This window comes from Lucilia sericata, unplaced genomic scaffold (genome assembly GCF_015586225.1).
Source record: "Lucilia sericata isolate MDLA Ls3-8-SP2 unplaced genomic scaffold, ASM1558622v1 Contig001384F_arrow, whole genome shotgun sequence".
Lineage (NCBI taxonomy): Eukaryota > Metazoa > Arthropoda > Insecta > Diptera > Calliphoridae > Lucilia > Lucilia sericata.
Window position 1 is genome coordinate 65,015 of NW_023995324.1, and position 16,990 is coordinate 82,004.

Consider the following 16,990-nt stretch of genomic DNA (forward strand, 5'->3'; position numbering starts at 1 on the left):
ACAAATAGAAAATAGGTAAATATAAGATTTAAATATGTTCTGTCATATTTAATACTAAAATATGAAAAATATGAAATTAAAGGATACAGGTTTAAATGTACATATTTTTGAATGTAATTGAGATATTGGCTTGAAATTTTTTGTAAAGGGTCGAGAATTTCCATATCTAACTAAAAAATGATATTAAGGGATAAATATGGACTAAATTGTTGTAGCTATCTGCGACCCTATTAAAATTTTGATATAAATCATAGTTTTAGAAATTTAACAAATATGTAATATAAGACAAAATCTTTATTTATGAACAAAACTCAAAGAAATTTTCAACGCTTGTTAAATTTGTCATTTCAAATAAAAAAATGCAAAAAAAAAAATTGAAAAGGTCAAAGGGCATCCCGCAATTCCTAAAAATAGGAATGAAAATCCCAAAAATGGGATTTTTTACATTTTTGCCCATAGGGTCCACATTTCTTTCAGGGCTGGGAAAATACTTTTGGAGTAAATAGAAAACATATTGAGGTTTCCAAAACTGCTTTCAGTTTTCTGATCCCAGCTTTGGGATTTCAGAACATGTCGCCCAAAGTTGAAGTTTTGATAAAAAATAGGTCATATTCGGAAGGACGCAGTGGCAACATTTTCAAAAAATAGGGCAAGTTTTTTACGCCAAAGCGTTCTGCGTAAAGATACCTTTTAGAAAACTATAAAATTGTTATATGTTCTTAAAGAAAATTTTATTTTATTAATAAAAGAGTTAAGACACATTTTTGGCAAAAAAACGGCAAGAATCTAAAATTTTTTGAATTTTTAAATTAAAAAACGTATATTTTTGGATCTGTAAATGATATTGATCTGAATTTTTTTGTATATTATTGGAAATTTTGTTGTCTAACAAGAAAAAATTGAGTCAATTTGGTCCAAAATTACGCCCGGTATTCAAAAAAAGGCGGACTAAGGTATGGTAAATTTTGTATCACTAAATTTTTAAATGAGAGATAAGTAGATCTCGTCGAGCGCTTTCAGAAAATATAAAAATCTTTGTATTTGGGTGAAAAACAAAAAAATGGCACGAGTTTAAAAATTTTACATGTCGTAGGTACCCCATTTTGAGCCGCTACAGCGCCGTCCCTGGGGCATCTGCAGGGTTCATCTTCAAAACTTAAACTCGAATACTCCTTGGCTATGCTCACGCCAAATTTTATCCCGATCGGATCAGCCGTTTAGAAATGCCAGATTTATTTCCAAAAAATTCCGATTCTGCCCCACTGTGCATTCGGCTGTGCGGAATCTCAAATTTTTAACTATTTGAGTGTAGTAGGTACTTTTTTCTACACTACAACTCAATTGAGTTATAGTTAAAATAATAACATTATCACTAAAAAATAATAGTGCTAAAAATATAAGCTTCACTATCACTAAGCTGCTGAAAATTAATGAAAAATATATTTTTTGAAATAATATTTAGTGCTAGTGAAATATTGATTTAACTAAAAAATAGTGCACTACCCCCATCTCTGATTTTAATGAAATAAATCGTAATTTTCTTGTTTATAACAATGATTTTTCAAAGATTAAAAACTTAATTGATTTGAACTGTCAAAAAAAATATTTTATTAAGATGTATATTAAATTTTTATGGAAACTGCTCTTTTATTTATAAATTCCAAATTATTTTAGCCATTAAATTTAAGAATTTTTTGATTTCGCAGCACAAAAATATTTTTTATTGATCATAAATATATTTTTACATACATATATATATATTTGAATAAAACATGTACTAAACAAAAATCCATTCTTGGATTCACGAATAAAATAAATAATAAATCAATACAGTAACAAAAATACCTTAAATCCATTAAAAAGGTAAGCTTAACAAAAAGGAAAATAACATAAAATAAAATAAATATTTATTCAGTTTACACAAAGTAAAAATATTTCAAACATTTTACTTAACTTGTAGAGTATAAGAACATACATACGTATACGTAAATATATTTAGTAAATTAATAAAAAAAAAATAATGTAGTGGAATGAAAATTAACAAATGACAATATTAATATAAAAATTATTATTAATGTATTTGCGGTTCGGGCATACTTAGAAATTTTGCCAAAGGCAAATATTCAGTACATGCAATTTTCTCCTTCCATTTTAATAAGACTTTAATATCATCTAATACACTCGAACATTCGGAGTCAAATATTTCATAAAAGTCAATATAATCTTTTTGTCCATTAGCAATGTGTAAACCAAATGTACACAAATCGTTTAATTCTGAATTTGATAACGAAACAAGCCTATAGAAAGTTTACAATAAAAATTACTTTGCAAGACTAATACAAAATTACCAAAATGTACATTAGGGTGATAACTTTTATACAATTTTTGAAAATTTCAAATCGGAACTATCCATTCCAATTAGAGTATGAAAAAATACGTTGAAAAAGTATTTTACATTTTCTCGAGTTTTATTTACTCTAAAGGTTTCACAAAATCTATGTCAAGAAAGATTTTTGCACTAAAATAACCTGAGAAAAAGTTTTTCTTTATTAGAACACTACTGGCCACCACGTAGTAATAGGGCCTAATTTTGGTTATGACCCTAATGTACATACAGCTCTGTTCAAACAAATAAGAGTGCTGTAAAGTAAGCAACATCAAGAATTCAATACTTTTACACAATATTTTAATTAGGCATATTTATTGAACACAACTGTAGCTTTATAATTTAATTAATGAAATTTTCAATTTTATTTTATAAATTTCTAACTGCATTTCTTTAGTTAAGAGCATTTCTGCTACATGACCTCTGATAAGATTATAAAAATGTACTAATTTCGTAGTTAGATCAATGTTTATTTTCGTTTATATGTACGCAAATTTTATTTAACTTGAAACATATGATCAAAATATAGATACTAATCCCAATACTTTATGCGTAACCATTTAGCGAATTGATTTTCTTAAAAATTAGAACTACTGCCAATCTATTATGGACTGTAATGATGTGAATTTATGGTATACGCACAATTGGGGCGAACGACGAATTTCGTATTGCATGACGAACTATTTGACAAAGATTCGTTGCGTCAATTCGTCGAATGGAATACAATCAAATCATACATACTGCGAATTCGTTTCAAATTTTGTATGTTCGAAATTGGAAAATGCAAGAAAAAATAACTAAAATTATATTTATGTCAATGTCCAGGATTTTGATATAATTTTAACGGCTTTAAAATTTATTGGAACATTATTTGGATATTAGAAAATGTAAGAAGTTGCCCTAGAAAAGAACTAAAACTATATTTTTCTGAATACACACAATTTATTCACAAAAAAAAAAAAAAAAAAAAATTCGAACTTAATTTCGAATATTCGAACATAGCATTGTATTGTCATCAAGAGTACTCCAAACGGTCAAATTTCAGACAATTCAAGCTACGAGAACTGTTTATAATGACATTAAATTTTTTCGAACTTAAATTCGAATTTTCAAAAATTTAATTTTGTTTAAGAACATAAAATTTTTTTCGAACATAACTTGAATATTCGAATTTAGTTTCGAATATTCGAACATAATATTGTATTGTCATTAGCTATACTCACGACCGGGTTAATTATGAATGAATGTAAATTGACGCAAAAAATAATTCTGTCGGCCAGTGTTTTATATTCAAAATTAAATTTTTGAAATAAAAATCAATATTAAAAAAAATAATAATAAAAATCAGTTAAAAATTTTAAAAATGCAATTGAAAATTATTTAGAAACAACAAAAGTGCAATACATAAGTATGTATATAAATTTGCAGGTACTTACTTGTCTTCCAAATTGTTCCACAGTATAATTTTGATTATTAATAAAATTTCGGCGTAAAATGTGAACCAGACTAATTGTTCGTCATATGTTGTTAAAATATTGTCTTGGATTTCTTTGACCAATTTATATGATTCTTTGGCAAAATCTGAAAATGTTAAATACCCAAGTTTAATGTAAACAAGTAAGAGTTCTATATTCGGCTGTGCCGAATCTTATATACCCTTCACCATGATGTGTCAAATCAAAAAATACCATTTGTAAAACGAAAAAGTACCAAATTTCATGTTTCTACGTTCAATATTATAAAAAATTCAAAAAGTACCTTATGAAAAACGAAAAAGCACCAAAAAGTCCCCTTTTATATGTTCTCACCTACTTTGGGCTCTACATGTTTCTAAGCTCAATATTATAGAAAATTAAAAAAGTACCTTTTGAAGAACAAAAAAGTTCCCTTTATAGTTTCTCACTTCCTCTGGCCTCTACATACATAATTTCATGTTTCTAGGTTTAATATTATAGAAAATTCAAAAAGTACCTTTCGAAGAACGAAAAAGTACCAAAAAGTTACCTTTTATAAGTTCTCTTTATTCCGGCTCTACATCTTTAATTTCATGTTTCTAGGTTCAATATTATAGAAAATTCAAAAAGTACATTTTGAAGAACGAAAAAGTACCAAAAGGTTCCCTTTTATATTCAGGGACCTACATGTTTAATTTCAGGTTTCAAGCCAATAACAACACACTGATTCATTCGCAAGGTGTTGTTCTTTTTTTTTTTTTTTATAAACAAGCAAGTACAAGAACAAAATTTACCGTATGATGATTATGTGAGAAATTGTTGTTTGTTTATAATTTCTGTCTCAGCATACACCATAAATCTCAATGGTGTATGCTGAGGTTGTCTCGGATTTATGCTCATATCTGAACTGATGAACTGATTTTAAATTGTGATTTTTTCGAAAGCATGTCTGACAGAATTGTTGAAGATTCGGATCTCGCAAATATCTGAAGTCTTCTAAAACCTGATTTCAACAAACATACTGGACTGGCAGACAGATAGACATACAGACGGACATAAGGATCCCGAATATTATATTGTAGAAATTACAAACGGAATAACAAATGTATATACATACATACGTATAAATATACCGAATAAAAACATGCACATTAGGGTGTCCCGTGGACCGCTTTATAGGAGGAATACCTCTCAAACTATGCGTTTTAATGTACTTAAACTAGAAAAATAAAAAATAAATTTTTGAAAAGGTCCACAGTTCCCTACCTGCGATTGAAAGAAAAATCTTGATCTCAGTAAAATATGTTCAAAAAATTACGGAATTTTTGGGATCCATTAAATAGAAAATATTTATTTTTCAAAAATTATAATGAGATTCGGGTTTTCAATCGTTGGTAGAGAAATTTATTTTTCTCGTATTCTTACATGAAATTCTTAAAAAGGCTGTTTATCGGGACACTCGTTGGGGTTATAACTTTTTACAATTTTCGCAAAAATCTAAAATACCACAGCAAGACCTTGTAGAGTGTAAACAGATGTTACGGAATATAATATTATTTTTTCGCGAACGTGAAAAAAGTTCCCGCAGCAAATACATTGAAGTTTTATATCAATATTACTTGAGAAAAATATATATTTTTTGCAAAAATTTTACAATATTGTTACGTTTTCTTAAAGAGAAAATTGTTCTTTATAAATATGTTACGAAATTTTAAATAAATCGCGAAAATATTCCATATTTTAGATAGTAGTAGCATTTACATATGTGAAAATGATTAACCCATTAATGCCCACAGTTACATATACGTAACGCAAATTAATTCGAATTTGGACTCGAAATGCACAGAAATGGAAAATGCAAAGTTACTTTTTTGTGATGGATAGGTTAACTTAAGATATTCTTAACGATTATAAATCGAATTTGAGTAATTTTTGCCTATAGAATTGTATTTTTGGGTTATTTTGTAAACCTGCAAAAAGTCATATTTTTCGAGGAATGAATTCTTAGAATGTTAATAACTTCTATGTAGTTAGTTTTTAAAAAAAGTTTCAGACGTAAACTTATAAAGAAGTAATTAATGTTTATTACCTAATTGTTTATAAACATATACCATGTCCTTGCGGAGACTTATAAAGAGGATAATAAAGGTGTTAAGTATATGTAACAGTGGGCAGTTCTCAGTACTTTTTGTCCCACTCTACATACGATATAAATAATGAACAACTTGCTTACTTTTTTATGAAATCTGCCTCAAAAATAGTTTTTTATCAGAAGAATGGGTTTTTAACGTAATAAAAAACAATATATTTTCTTGAAATATTGATATTTGATGACAAGCAATATATTTTTAATGTAAATGTTTCTATTAAATCGTCCTTTCGTGGATATTTTAAATTTTTTAAGAATTTCTGTAAAGGATATGCCATTTGACCGCATTAGAACTTGTTCAAGGCACAGTTGGCGAATATTAAATATATATTTTTACAAGAAAAACGGAATATAATTGCAATTATCCTTCAAACATTAAACATGGGTTGAAAATTATGACCATTTTCTTGGATTATTAGGGAAATTGCAAGGATACAAGCGCCAAGGACCTTTGGTAAATGTATGCAAAATGTGTAACGTTAGTCAATAATATACAAAATATACAAATTTCTTTAAATTCATTAATTGACATTACAGAAATTACAAAATTCCACAAATTAAAATTTTATACTTTTAAATAATTTTTTATTTTATATGAAAAAATTTTGTATGATACACCAAATTAGCTAATCCAAGCTTAAAACTTAATAATTAACCAGTTCTTTTACGATTTTTTGGTAAACATATGTAACTTTTACTTAAAATACTTAAGGGACAAAAATTCGTGGGTAATGCCCACTGTTACGTATACGTAACGTCTTCTAAAATCCAAACAAGGCAAGATAGAAAAAATTTTTTAATTGAAATCGGTTTATATACACAAGTAAACTGTCATATCCAAATTTCACATTTCTACCTTACGTAGATCGCCGTGGGCCTTAATGGGTTAAAATAATTTTAGTAAAAATAATGAACAAAAGCATTTAAGAAATTTCTTTCGGTGCAGGAAGTTTTTTCACCAAATTAGCTTAAAAATAGATTCTATTATCAGTATTGGCAATAAGGCAGTGCTGTGGTATTTTGCAGAACAAAAATCTTATAACACTAATGTACATACATACATACATATATATGTATGTAGTTCTCATTTAATACTCACTTTGTATAGCTAAAAAGTACGCCATTCTCAATTCTATAGCAATTCTTACTTCATTTTGGGGAACAAAATACTGTTTTGCATATGAAAACAAAATTAAATGTAATATGTATATATCACGTTCTGTTGACTCACAAGGGCTCAACTCGAATTTCAATTCATTTTCCAAGATATAGACAACCGTACGATATTTATTAAATAGATTGTTGAATAGATTTTTACACGAAGGACAAACACCCTGATTCGGTGTGATTTGAATAACTTTACACCTATCACAAAATATTGTAAGACGCAAATTCTATTGTTTGGAAAAAAGGAATAATAAAGATAATAGAAAAGTAAAAAATCGCTCAAACTAATACTCAACTTACAATCGGATCATCATAATCATCTTTTTTACAATATTCACATTTACAGTTTATATTGTTTCGTTTAAGAAACTGCCTTCTCTCCACTTTAGCATGATGCATATAATGCGCTTTGAATGATACATACAGTTGTTCGCCCTTTTTGATTTTTCTTAACGTCTTTCCGATTACAACACCATTATCCAATACTCTAAAAAAATAGATCACAAAAAATCATATAAACATGTTATTTAATGAGTTCGCACTTACAATACTTCCACATTTGGTTCACAAGAATGCTTAAATTTTCGCAGTGTGGGACAATACAACGTTAAAACCTGTTGTATTTCTTCATCCCGATTAAACATTTGAAGAAAATACTCCGCATAATGAATGTGAAATAATCGAGCAAATCTCTTGACAAACATGTAACGATCTATGTCTGACATATCAGCAATTCGACCACAAAGTATTTTCGCGGAAGCGCTAGAAGTAGGCTGACTGGCAGCATCTCCATAAATAATGGTATGCATTAGTTCGGATTGGAAGTAGAGCTCAGCGATATTGTCCTTGTATGTTGATAGAATGCGGTGTATTCGTTTGCATGGTTTAACGTGCCTTAGGACTGTCAAATGCGATACACCCATTTCTTTACTGTCTTTCTTTGAATTAATTATTTGTTCAGCTCGTTGTCTTACATCTTTGTCGAAATCAATGTCATAGAATTTGTCAACGTCCATGATGCTACATTGGCGTCTATTAATGGTTTTTACCATTTCTTCTATTTCTTTAATACTTAAATTAAGAGGCAGCGTGTTTCTCGATTTTTCGTTGTTTACAGTTTTGGTTATTTCAAAATCAAAGGAGTTTAAGAGAATATTGCAGTGTATGCGCATTAGTATCGAACCAATTAAAATTAATTTTTGTTTATTAGAAATATGTAGCCTCTTGTAGTACTTATCAATCAGATCGGTTTTTTTCTCAATGAACAAGGTCAAACGAAATGATGTCGCCACTAGGGTCGAGTACTGCATTTCCGATAAATCAAAATAGCCTGGTTTCATTCGGAGCAAATCCAAATCAATATTGCCTGGTATTTCTAAAGTCTTTATCAATTCGAGCATTTTATTCCAAACCTCTTCAGCGGATCTTAGTTTGCGAAACATTTGTGGATTAAAAATGTGTTCGTAAAGTAGATTTGAAATACGTACAAAGATACGAAAATTACTACTTGCGTCCAGCACAAGAATAGTTAATTGTTTATAACCGATACATTCGTCTCTGTGAGCGGCTTTATCCCTTTCCAAACAAAGCAGTGAACAGTAAGTTTTATATCGACACTCTAGACAAGAGTATATTTGATTTTGAGATTGTTTATAACAAACTTCGCAATCTAAAATGGGAATATTCAATGACTGCATAATTGGATCTTCTACAAATAGAATAGATGCTCTCGGAATATCATCCTTGACGTAGATTCCATTACTTAAAAAATGATAAATAAAAATACCATAAAGAATATTAAAGTATGAGAATAATTTATTTTTTTGTCATAGAACTAACTTGTAATAGCACATTGTTGATGCAGCTGCTATTTCAGGCTGGGAAGTAAATCCTTTATAAGGTATCCCTTTACATTGGATTTCTAAAAATTTTGGAGCTTTTTCTACATCATCGATTTCGTTTACAAACTGTTTAATGTAATTCTCAATCTTCACTGTTTGATCGAAATACGTACATGTAAGTAAATAAATAAATAGAATATATTAATTGTGGACATTTAAATTAATCTTATTTATTTATTTGATATTAATCTCATATAAATACAAGAAAAATATATTAAAAAAAGTTAGCCCTATCTTCCAGGGCTTAAACTAATTTGGCTTATTACAAATGAAATTAATTATAAAGGTTGAACCCACCAAAATCGAAAAACTTGTAATCGTTAATATCTACAAAACTAATTGATAAATTAAAAAAAAAAATGCATATTATGGAATTGAATAGCCAATAGTCTCCTAATTTTATATACACTATCGGACAAAATAAAGTGCAAAAGTACTCATGTTATATTCTTTCAGCAAAAAATCTGTTAAATGATTACTGAATATGGAATTTTTTAAAATTCATTTAGTTTAAATGCAATGCTACAAAAATTACAATAAAACAAAATCATTCCACCTAAAATTTTTCTGTATAACATCCAAAATTAAAGTAAATTCACCTTTTTGTCGGACAAAATAAAGTGTAAATTTTATATATCATTATTTAAATTTTTTGTATATCAAAATTTTTTATCTATTTTGGTTCTGATTTGAATATCTGGATCTACTTAAGCCATTTTTTTAATTTTTTTACCATTATTATTCGCAATCGCCTTCCCTTCCCCTTGCTTTCCCCCATACGATTATTTTCAAATGAAATCCGTTTTTGTTCGCTATTTCAGCAGAATTTTTTATCAATTGTGGTCAAAAATTAATCTATTGGATTTAGGGCGATGGTCTGAGTAGGTCATTCCAATTTTTCAGTGTTTTTTTTTTTTTCTTACAGTAATGTTTTTAACCTTTGTCGTGTGTTTGAAGTCATAAATCTGTTGAGGCATTAAGTGTCCCAAATCCATTTTTACGGCATTTATTTAAAAAAAAAAAATTATTAAATACGCTCGTGAATTGCTCAATTGTTATTGTTTACTCCATCTTCACTAAGATTCCCGCTCCTAAGGTTGAATAATGTACCAATACCGATAGCCCCCCACCATAATGTTTAAAACCTGGGGTATTGTTTTTAAAATATTGTATATTGAAGGGTTTAACTCACACTCATTGTCGACATTTTAAAATTTTCGGTACAAATTAGGACTCATCTGACTATCTACGCAAATTTGAGGTAAAAAATACAAAATTAAATACTAAAACCGAAAAAAAATTTCCATGCTTTTAAATGTGTTGGTGAAAGATTGAACGTATGGGTCAGTTGACTCTTCGTATGTGTTTAATTTTTAATGTTAGCTGTGGGGAACCTAGGGGAAATTTATTCAAAAAGCTCTAGTGAACACTATGTGAGCATATTACAGTCAAAACTTAAGATCAGTGCCTTCGAAATGGACTTGGGCAACTTTATATCTCGGAAAGATAATAGCTTAAGCGCTTGATAAAGTTAAAAAGTAGCATTACTTTAGGAAAGAACACTGAAAATTTAAATAAGTTGCTCAGAGCACCGCCCTAAATCCAATAGATTAATTTTGGACCACAATTGATCAAAAAATTCCGATGAAATAGTGATCAAAAACGGATTTCTTTTGAAAATAATCATATGCGAAAAGCAAGGGGAAGGAAAGGCGATTGCGAATAACAATGGTGAACAAAATTACCAAAATGGCTTAAGTAGATCCAGATATTCAAATCAGAACCAAAATAGATAAAAAATTTTGATATACAAGAAATTTAAATAATGATATATAAAATTTACACTTTATTTTGTCCGACAAAAAAATTGAATTTACTTTTATTTTAGAAGTTTTACAGAAAAATTGTAATTACAATAATTTAGTTTTATTGTTATTATTGTAGCGTTGTATATTAACTAAATGATTTTGAAAAAAATTTCCATATTCAATAATCATTTAACCGATTTTTCGATGAAAGAATATAGCATGAGTACTTTTGCACTTTATTTTGTCCGATAGTGTATATTTTATATAAATATGTATTTATATAAGGCACCAAACGCAATAACGGTTTTCATTACATATTTTAAATTATTTTGGACAACTCCCTTCGTTAAGTTGTTTTTGAAACTAATAATAACTGCGGACATACTTCAAAAGATTATTTTAAATAAGAGAAGTATATCTCACAATCGTAAAAAAACTGCAATACATATCGTCATCTGAAACGCAAACGGCCCTAACTAACCAAAAACTCAAAATCGATTTTATTGTTGATTGTAATATATTGCATCAAAACAAATGTTGACAAACAAAATTGGACTCTTCGCACCAACAAACAAAAAACAAAAGCCCTATGTACAAAAAACATTTAAATATTAAAGGTAAAAATTCCAATTTATCCATTTTTCTATAAGCCATTGTCAACTACCATAAAAAATGATAGGTTTCACTATTAAACAATTTGTTTATTGAATAACAAGAAATCGCGATAAAACAAACCTTTCAATTTAAATACTTTTTTGCTTCTCCTGTAAAATTTTTAAAATGTTCCTTCGCGAAGGGTAGTCATCTTGACGCGATGCGAAGGCTTAAGTGTAATGACCCATGCAGGCCGTGCTGGATAGGGACACCCACACCAGAGGGGCTCATGGCGAGCACTTACTAAGAACTACCCCCCCCAAATCTGATAGCGTCTGTTTTTCCCCTTTGGGGCGGCTATCAGATATCTTGGGTCTGCCGGGTGTTTTTCCCTTTTCGTGGCTGAGAGGGCACCCGGTAGTACCGGTCCGTTCTTTTTGGTCCTTGTGGACCCTGTCCTTTAGAACGTCCGTCAAATCCACCAGCGTCTGTTTTTCCCATATTGGGCGGCTTGGTGGTCTGTCTTCTCCACGTGGCGAGGCAGCTTTCTTAAACTTGGCAGTAAGTATAAAATGCAAACCTTAAAATGTCCAAATGTCCGAAAAAAAGACGTGCCCCATGTATCCGGTCGGGGGCCTTACAATCTCCGGAGAACCTATTCCCGCGGCGGCGATTTCAGGTCGCGGTGAATCGAATGCTACTGAGATCCGGGCTAGTCTGGCGGCGACACCGGGCCAGACTAATCCGCGAGCTACCGGCAACCAAAAACCGGCAGGAAAGGAGGAGGGGAAACCCAAATCCAAAATCTGCCAAAATAAAGCACCCCCTAAAAAGGGTTGCACCAAAAATGGTGGCGAAGTACCTCTGTCTCTCACCCCAAGTACTTCAAAGGCTGCCCAGGCCCTGACCGATGAAAACTCGGCCAATTCCCCTGCTTCGGGTGCTGCCAAGGCAGTTAACCCAGTGCCTGTCGTGAGCAATAGTACTGCGAACCAGATTTCGGGTACCATAGCTACACCTCCCCCCGCCAGTGAAGGAACTGCGAACTCGATTTCGGGTTCCCCAGCTGTGCCTCCAGTCCAACCGGGCGATAGCAAACCCTCAAGGCACGTTACACCTGCAAGAAGGGCCTTCATTAAACGGCGCGCCGCCGAGAAAATTATTGACCGGTTAGGTAAAGAGCCTGCCGAGTCCCTCTCTTCCGATGACTTGTCATCGCTTAACTGGGCTAAATCCGTCTTGGCTGACCAACAAGTTCTCCCCCTCACGTCGAAAGACGCGCCTAAACGGCAACGTTCGGAGGAGGAGACACAAGGCCAGTCGCAACAGCCCGAGTCAAAGAAATTGAAGCAGCACAGGTCGTTTGATAGGTCCTTCAGCGAGGTAGCCAAGGGTCACCTCGTACGTGCCATCATCGACCGTGCGGATTCTGACTGCTCCATATCTCATGCAAACTGGGATATGGTGCGTAGAAAGCTGATGGGAGTGTTCTGGCGAGTTCTCAAGGAGAACCCAGGTCCCCCCCCTCAGTGCGATGATGCTGGTTGGTACCGTGGTCGGGTAAAGCTAATGGCCTGCTCAAATGAGCGTTCTGCTCAGCTACTTAAGCTGGCGATAGCTCTTTTGGATGGCCTGTGGGATGGAGCGAAGCTGGATGTGGTCTCTGTTGACGAGATACCACGCCGGCCTAGGTCCACTGCCCTAGTTCCCGACGAACCAGCGAAGCCAGAGGAGATATTGGAGCTCCTGAAGATCGGTAACCCTGAAATCCCCACACATGACTGGAAGGTAGTCAGGGTATCCGAATCTGAAGGACACTCCAGAAGGATCACCGTCATTATGAACAGGGAGTCCTTAGCGCCGCTTCGGGAGAGACGAGGAAAGGTCTACTACGGCTTTGAGTCGATCTTTCTCCGTGTCTACCGGGGTGACGATAAGGATAAAACTGTACAAAATGGCGAGGATCCGGCTCCGGAAGAGATGTCGTGCGACGAGGCTGCCAGTTCAATCGCCGAGGAGGACTCTACAACCAATTCACAACTGGTTGGTGAGTTCTTCGAGGGGGTTGAAGTGACAGCCGACGGCGACGAAACGGTTGACGAGGACGACCTCCTGAAATCCGATCAAGAGGACGTCAACGTCACCGTTATACACGTCTCGAAGAAGAAGGATGGTGAAGGTCACGCAAATTAACCTTCACCATTCCAAAGCAGCTTCGGCTGCCCTGCTCCTCCGGATGGCAGAGAGAGGGGAGGAGCTTATACTGGTCCAGGAGCCCTGGATCCACCGTGAAAGGGTTTGCGGACTTAGTATCAAAGGCTACAAGCTTTTATACATGAATGGTACAGGTAGGATTAGATCATGTATACTTGCCAAAAGCGATCTAAAAGTCTTCATTCTCTCCGATTTCAGCGATGAAGACACAGTTGTAGCGGCCTGGGAGACAGGTTCGGGTACCCTTTTAGTGGTATCCAGCTACATGGCCCATGACCACTGCGAACCACCGCCAAACAAAAAGGTTCGCGATATTATAACCAGGGCAAATAATGAAAATTTGCCGATAATAATTGGGGCTGACGCCAACGCACACCATGCTATATGGGGCAGCTCGGATACCAACGCAAGGGGTGAGTCGATTTTTAACTTTATTCTCTGCAATGGTATTGATGTAGTAAATACAGGCTCGGAACCTACCTTCGTGGTGATAAACAGAAGGGAGGTTTTGGACATTACGCTAGTTAGTTCTAAGCACTTTAATATGATCAGGGAATGGAGGGTTTCAAAAGACTGCTCCTTTTCTGATCACATGTATATTGACTTTATAATAGAGGTCAGGGAAACGAAGGCTATGCCTATTCGAAATAGGAAAAGAACGGATTGGACAAGACAACATGAGATCTTATCCAACCTTCTTTGGCAACTACCGAACATACAGAATCGGACTGATATTGAGAATGCGACTAACGCACTTACAAATGCGTTCGACAGGGCAATCTCGGAATCTTGCAGACCAAAGGTCTGTAAAGGCAAGAGTAAACCACCATGGTGGTCCTCTGAAATAGCAGACACTCGTAAAGCGTGTCGCAGATTGTTTAACGAGGCCAAGCGACTAGGAAACTGGTCGGAATATAAAGCCTCAGTGAACAGGTTCAATAACCTGGTCAGAAATGCAAAACGCAAGTCTTGGATATCCTTCTGTAGCGGCGTGGAAGGATCTTCTGAGACAAGCCGCTTGCGGAAAATATTGTCTACTTCGACGGTTGTTCCTAGCTACATCCAAAAGGACTGTGGCACATGGACAACTTGCGGAAAGGAAACCCTAGAAGTTCTCCTTGACGCCCACTCTCCTGGAAACTCGCCTCTCACGATGGAGTTTTCCGATGAACTCTCTGATACGCACATGGAGGCAGACAATCTCATTAATGAGGAAAAGCTAAAATGGGCCCTCGAGAGTTTTGACCCGTATAAATCACCGGGTCCTGATGGCATAATACCTGCTGATCTTCAGCACAACGAGGATATCATAATCCCCTGGCTGACTAGAATCTACTCGGCCTGCCTAGAATGGTCCTACATTCCTGAATCTTGGACCAGATGTAATGTGGTCTTTATCCCCAAAGGGGGTAAGGCCTCTCATACAAAACCGAAAGATTTCAGGCCAATTAGTCTGTCATCCTTTCTCCTGAAAACCTTGGAAAGGATTATCGACCTGCATATTAGGAGTACGATCGATCCCGACCGTTTATCTGCATCTCAACATGCCTATATGAAGGGCAGATCTGTTGAAACTGCCCTCCACTCGCTCGTAGGTTTTATAGAAAAATCCCTCGAGCACAGGGAATATGCATTAGTGGCCTTCCTTGATATTGAAGGGGCCTTTAATAATGTACTACCAGATTCAATTTTATTGGAACTGACTAGGCTGGGTGTTACCCAGCCGATCACCCAATTCATTAGTAGGCTTTTGACGAATCGAGTCATAATTTCTACAATGGGAAATGCCACTGTTTACAGAATGGCGAAGCGCGGTACTCCACAAGGAGGGGTCTTATCATCTCTCCTATGGAATATTGCAATTAACCCACTGCTCATGGAACTCGATTCTATGAAGTGCAAGACTATTGCATATGCGGATGACGTGGCGGTTGCTGTCTCTGGCAAGCATCTGACCACTATCTCACAATGCCTACAACAATCACTGAGCCGACTGAGTCGTTGGAGCTACAACAGTGGTCTCAGTGTTAATCCTGGGAAGACCGAACTTGTTCTATTCTCTAATAGATACAAGATTCCTTCCTTCCCTCTTCCTCGCCTGAATGGGGTGGAGCTTAAACTCTCCGACAGTGCAAAATACTTAGGTATCATCCTTGATTCTAAACTACTATGGAATCTTAATATCAAAGCGAGAGCCTCTAAGGCATCTATCGCGATGTACGCATGTAGGAAGGCCATTGGTAAGAACTGGGGAATTAGTCCCAAGTCTGCAAAATGGATTTTCGACATGGTTATAAAGCCTATTCTGATGTATGGTGCGCTTGTCTGGTGGAAAGCTTTGGAAAAATCCACCTATTGCAACCATACTGAGGGAATAATGCGAGCTTCAGCACTAATGATCACTGGTGCGACTAGAAGTACGCCATCGCAGGCGTTGTTTACACTAATGCACTGGTTGCCTGCCGATCTGATGGCCAGGCAACTGGCATTAAACTCGGCAGTCAGACTTCATGCTGCCGGAATATGGAAGCCAAACCGATATGGTCACGCTTCTATCCTGGGGTGCACGAGTTACATCCCCGAGAATATCGATTACTGCTCTCCCACGACCCTTCCGGACAAAAAATTCACAGTTAAGATGTCAAACGAACCATCCTTCTCAGAAGGTGAAACACTTGACATCTTTACTGATGGATCTAAGTCCACTAAAGGCGTGGGTGGTGGTTTCTTTATCCCCCGCTTAAACAAAGCGGTATGTTTTAGGCTGAATGACTACTGCAGCGTCATACAGGCTGAAATCTCAGCCATAAAAAGAGCGGTTAACTGGATGAGGTACTATAGGATATGCAACGGTAATATCCGAATCTGTACTGACAGTAAACCTGCCATTAAATCTCTATCTGGTGTCTATACGACATCCAGACTGGTTCGCGAATGTCGGGTGTCTCTTGACGAGATGGCGAACCATTCGTGCCTGGAGCTACTCTGGGTACCGGGTCACTCTAATATTCCCGGAAATAGGAAAGCGGACGAACTAGCAAAAGCCGGTTCACGCCTCAACACATGGGATACTGACACACTGGTTGGTATTCCGCTTTCATGCTGTAAGGCCTTTATTCAGCATGAACTATATGGGTCTGCGCAGACCAGATGGTCATCACTGACCTATTGCTCTATATCAAGAATGACCTGGCCTCTCTATGATGAACGAAGGTCTTTTTGCTTGATGGGGCTTTCAAGGATGAGATTACGTATATTGGTATCCATCCTAACAGGGCACTGTACTATAGGTGCGCATGCAAGAAGATTAAATCTTC

At 34.8% G+C, this 16,990-nt stretch overlaps 1 protein-coding gene across 1 annotated transcript in view; it reads right to left on the reverse strand.

The window, feature by feature from the left end:
* Window positions 1-1,885: 1,885 nt before the first annotated feature.
* LOC119611174 overlaps window positions 1,886-16,990 on the reverse strand; it is a 32,577-nt gene continuing 17,472 nt past the window's right edge. The window contains exons 6-11 of the mRNA XM_037966671.1: window positions 8,996-9,149; window positions 7,703-8,917; window positions 7,457-7,643; window positions 7,089-7,383; window positions 3,823-3,967; window positions 1,886-2,297 (exon numbers count right to left, since the gene is read on the reverse strand). Coding sequence (XP_037822599.1) covers window positions 2,072-2,297; window positions 3,823-3,967; window positions 7,089-7,383; window positions 7,457-7,643; window positions 7,703-8,917; window positions 8,996-9,149 — 2,222 coding nt within the window. The 3' untranslated portion in view covers window positions 1,886-2,071. The remainder of the gene's footprint in view (window positions 2,298-3,822; window positions 3,968-7,088; window positions 7,384-7,456; window positions 7,644-7,702; window positions 8,918-8,995; window positions 9,150-16,990) is intronic.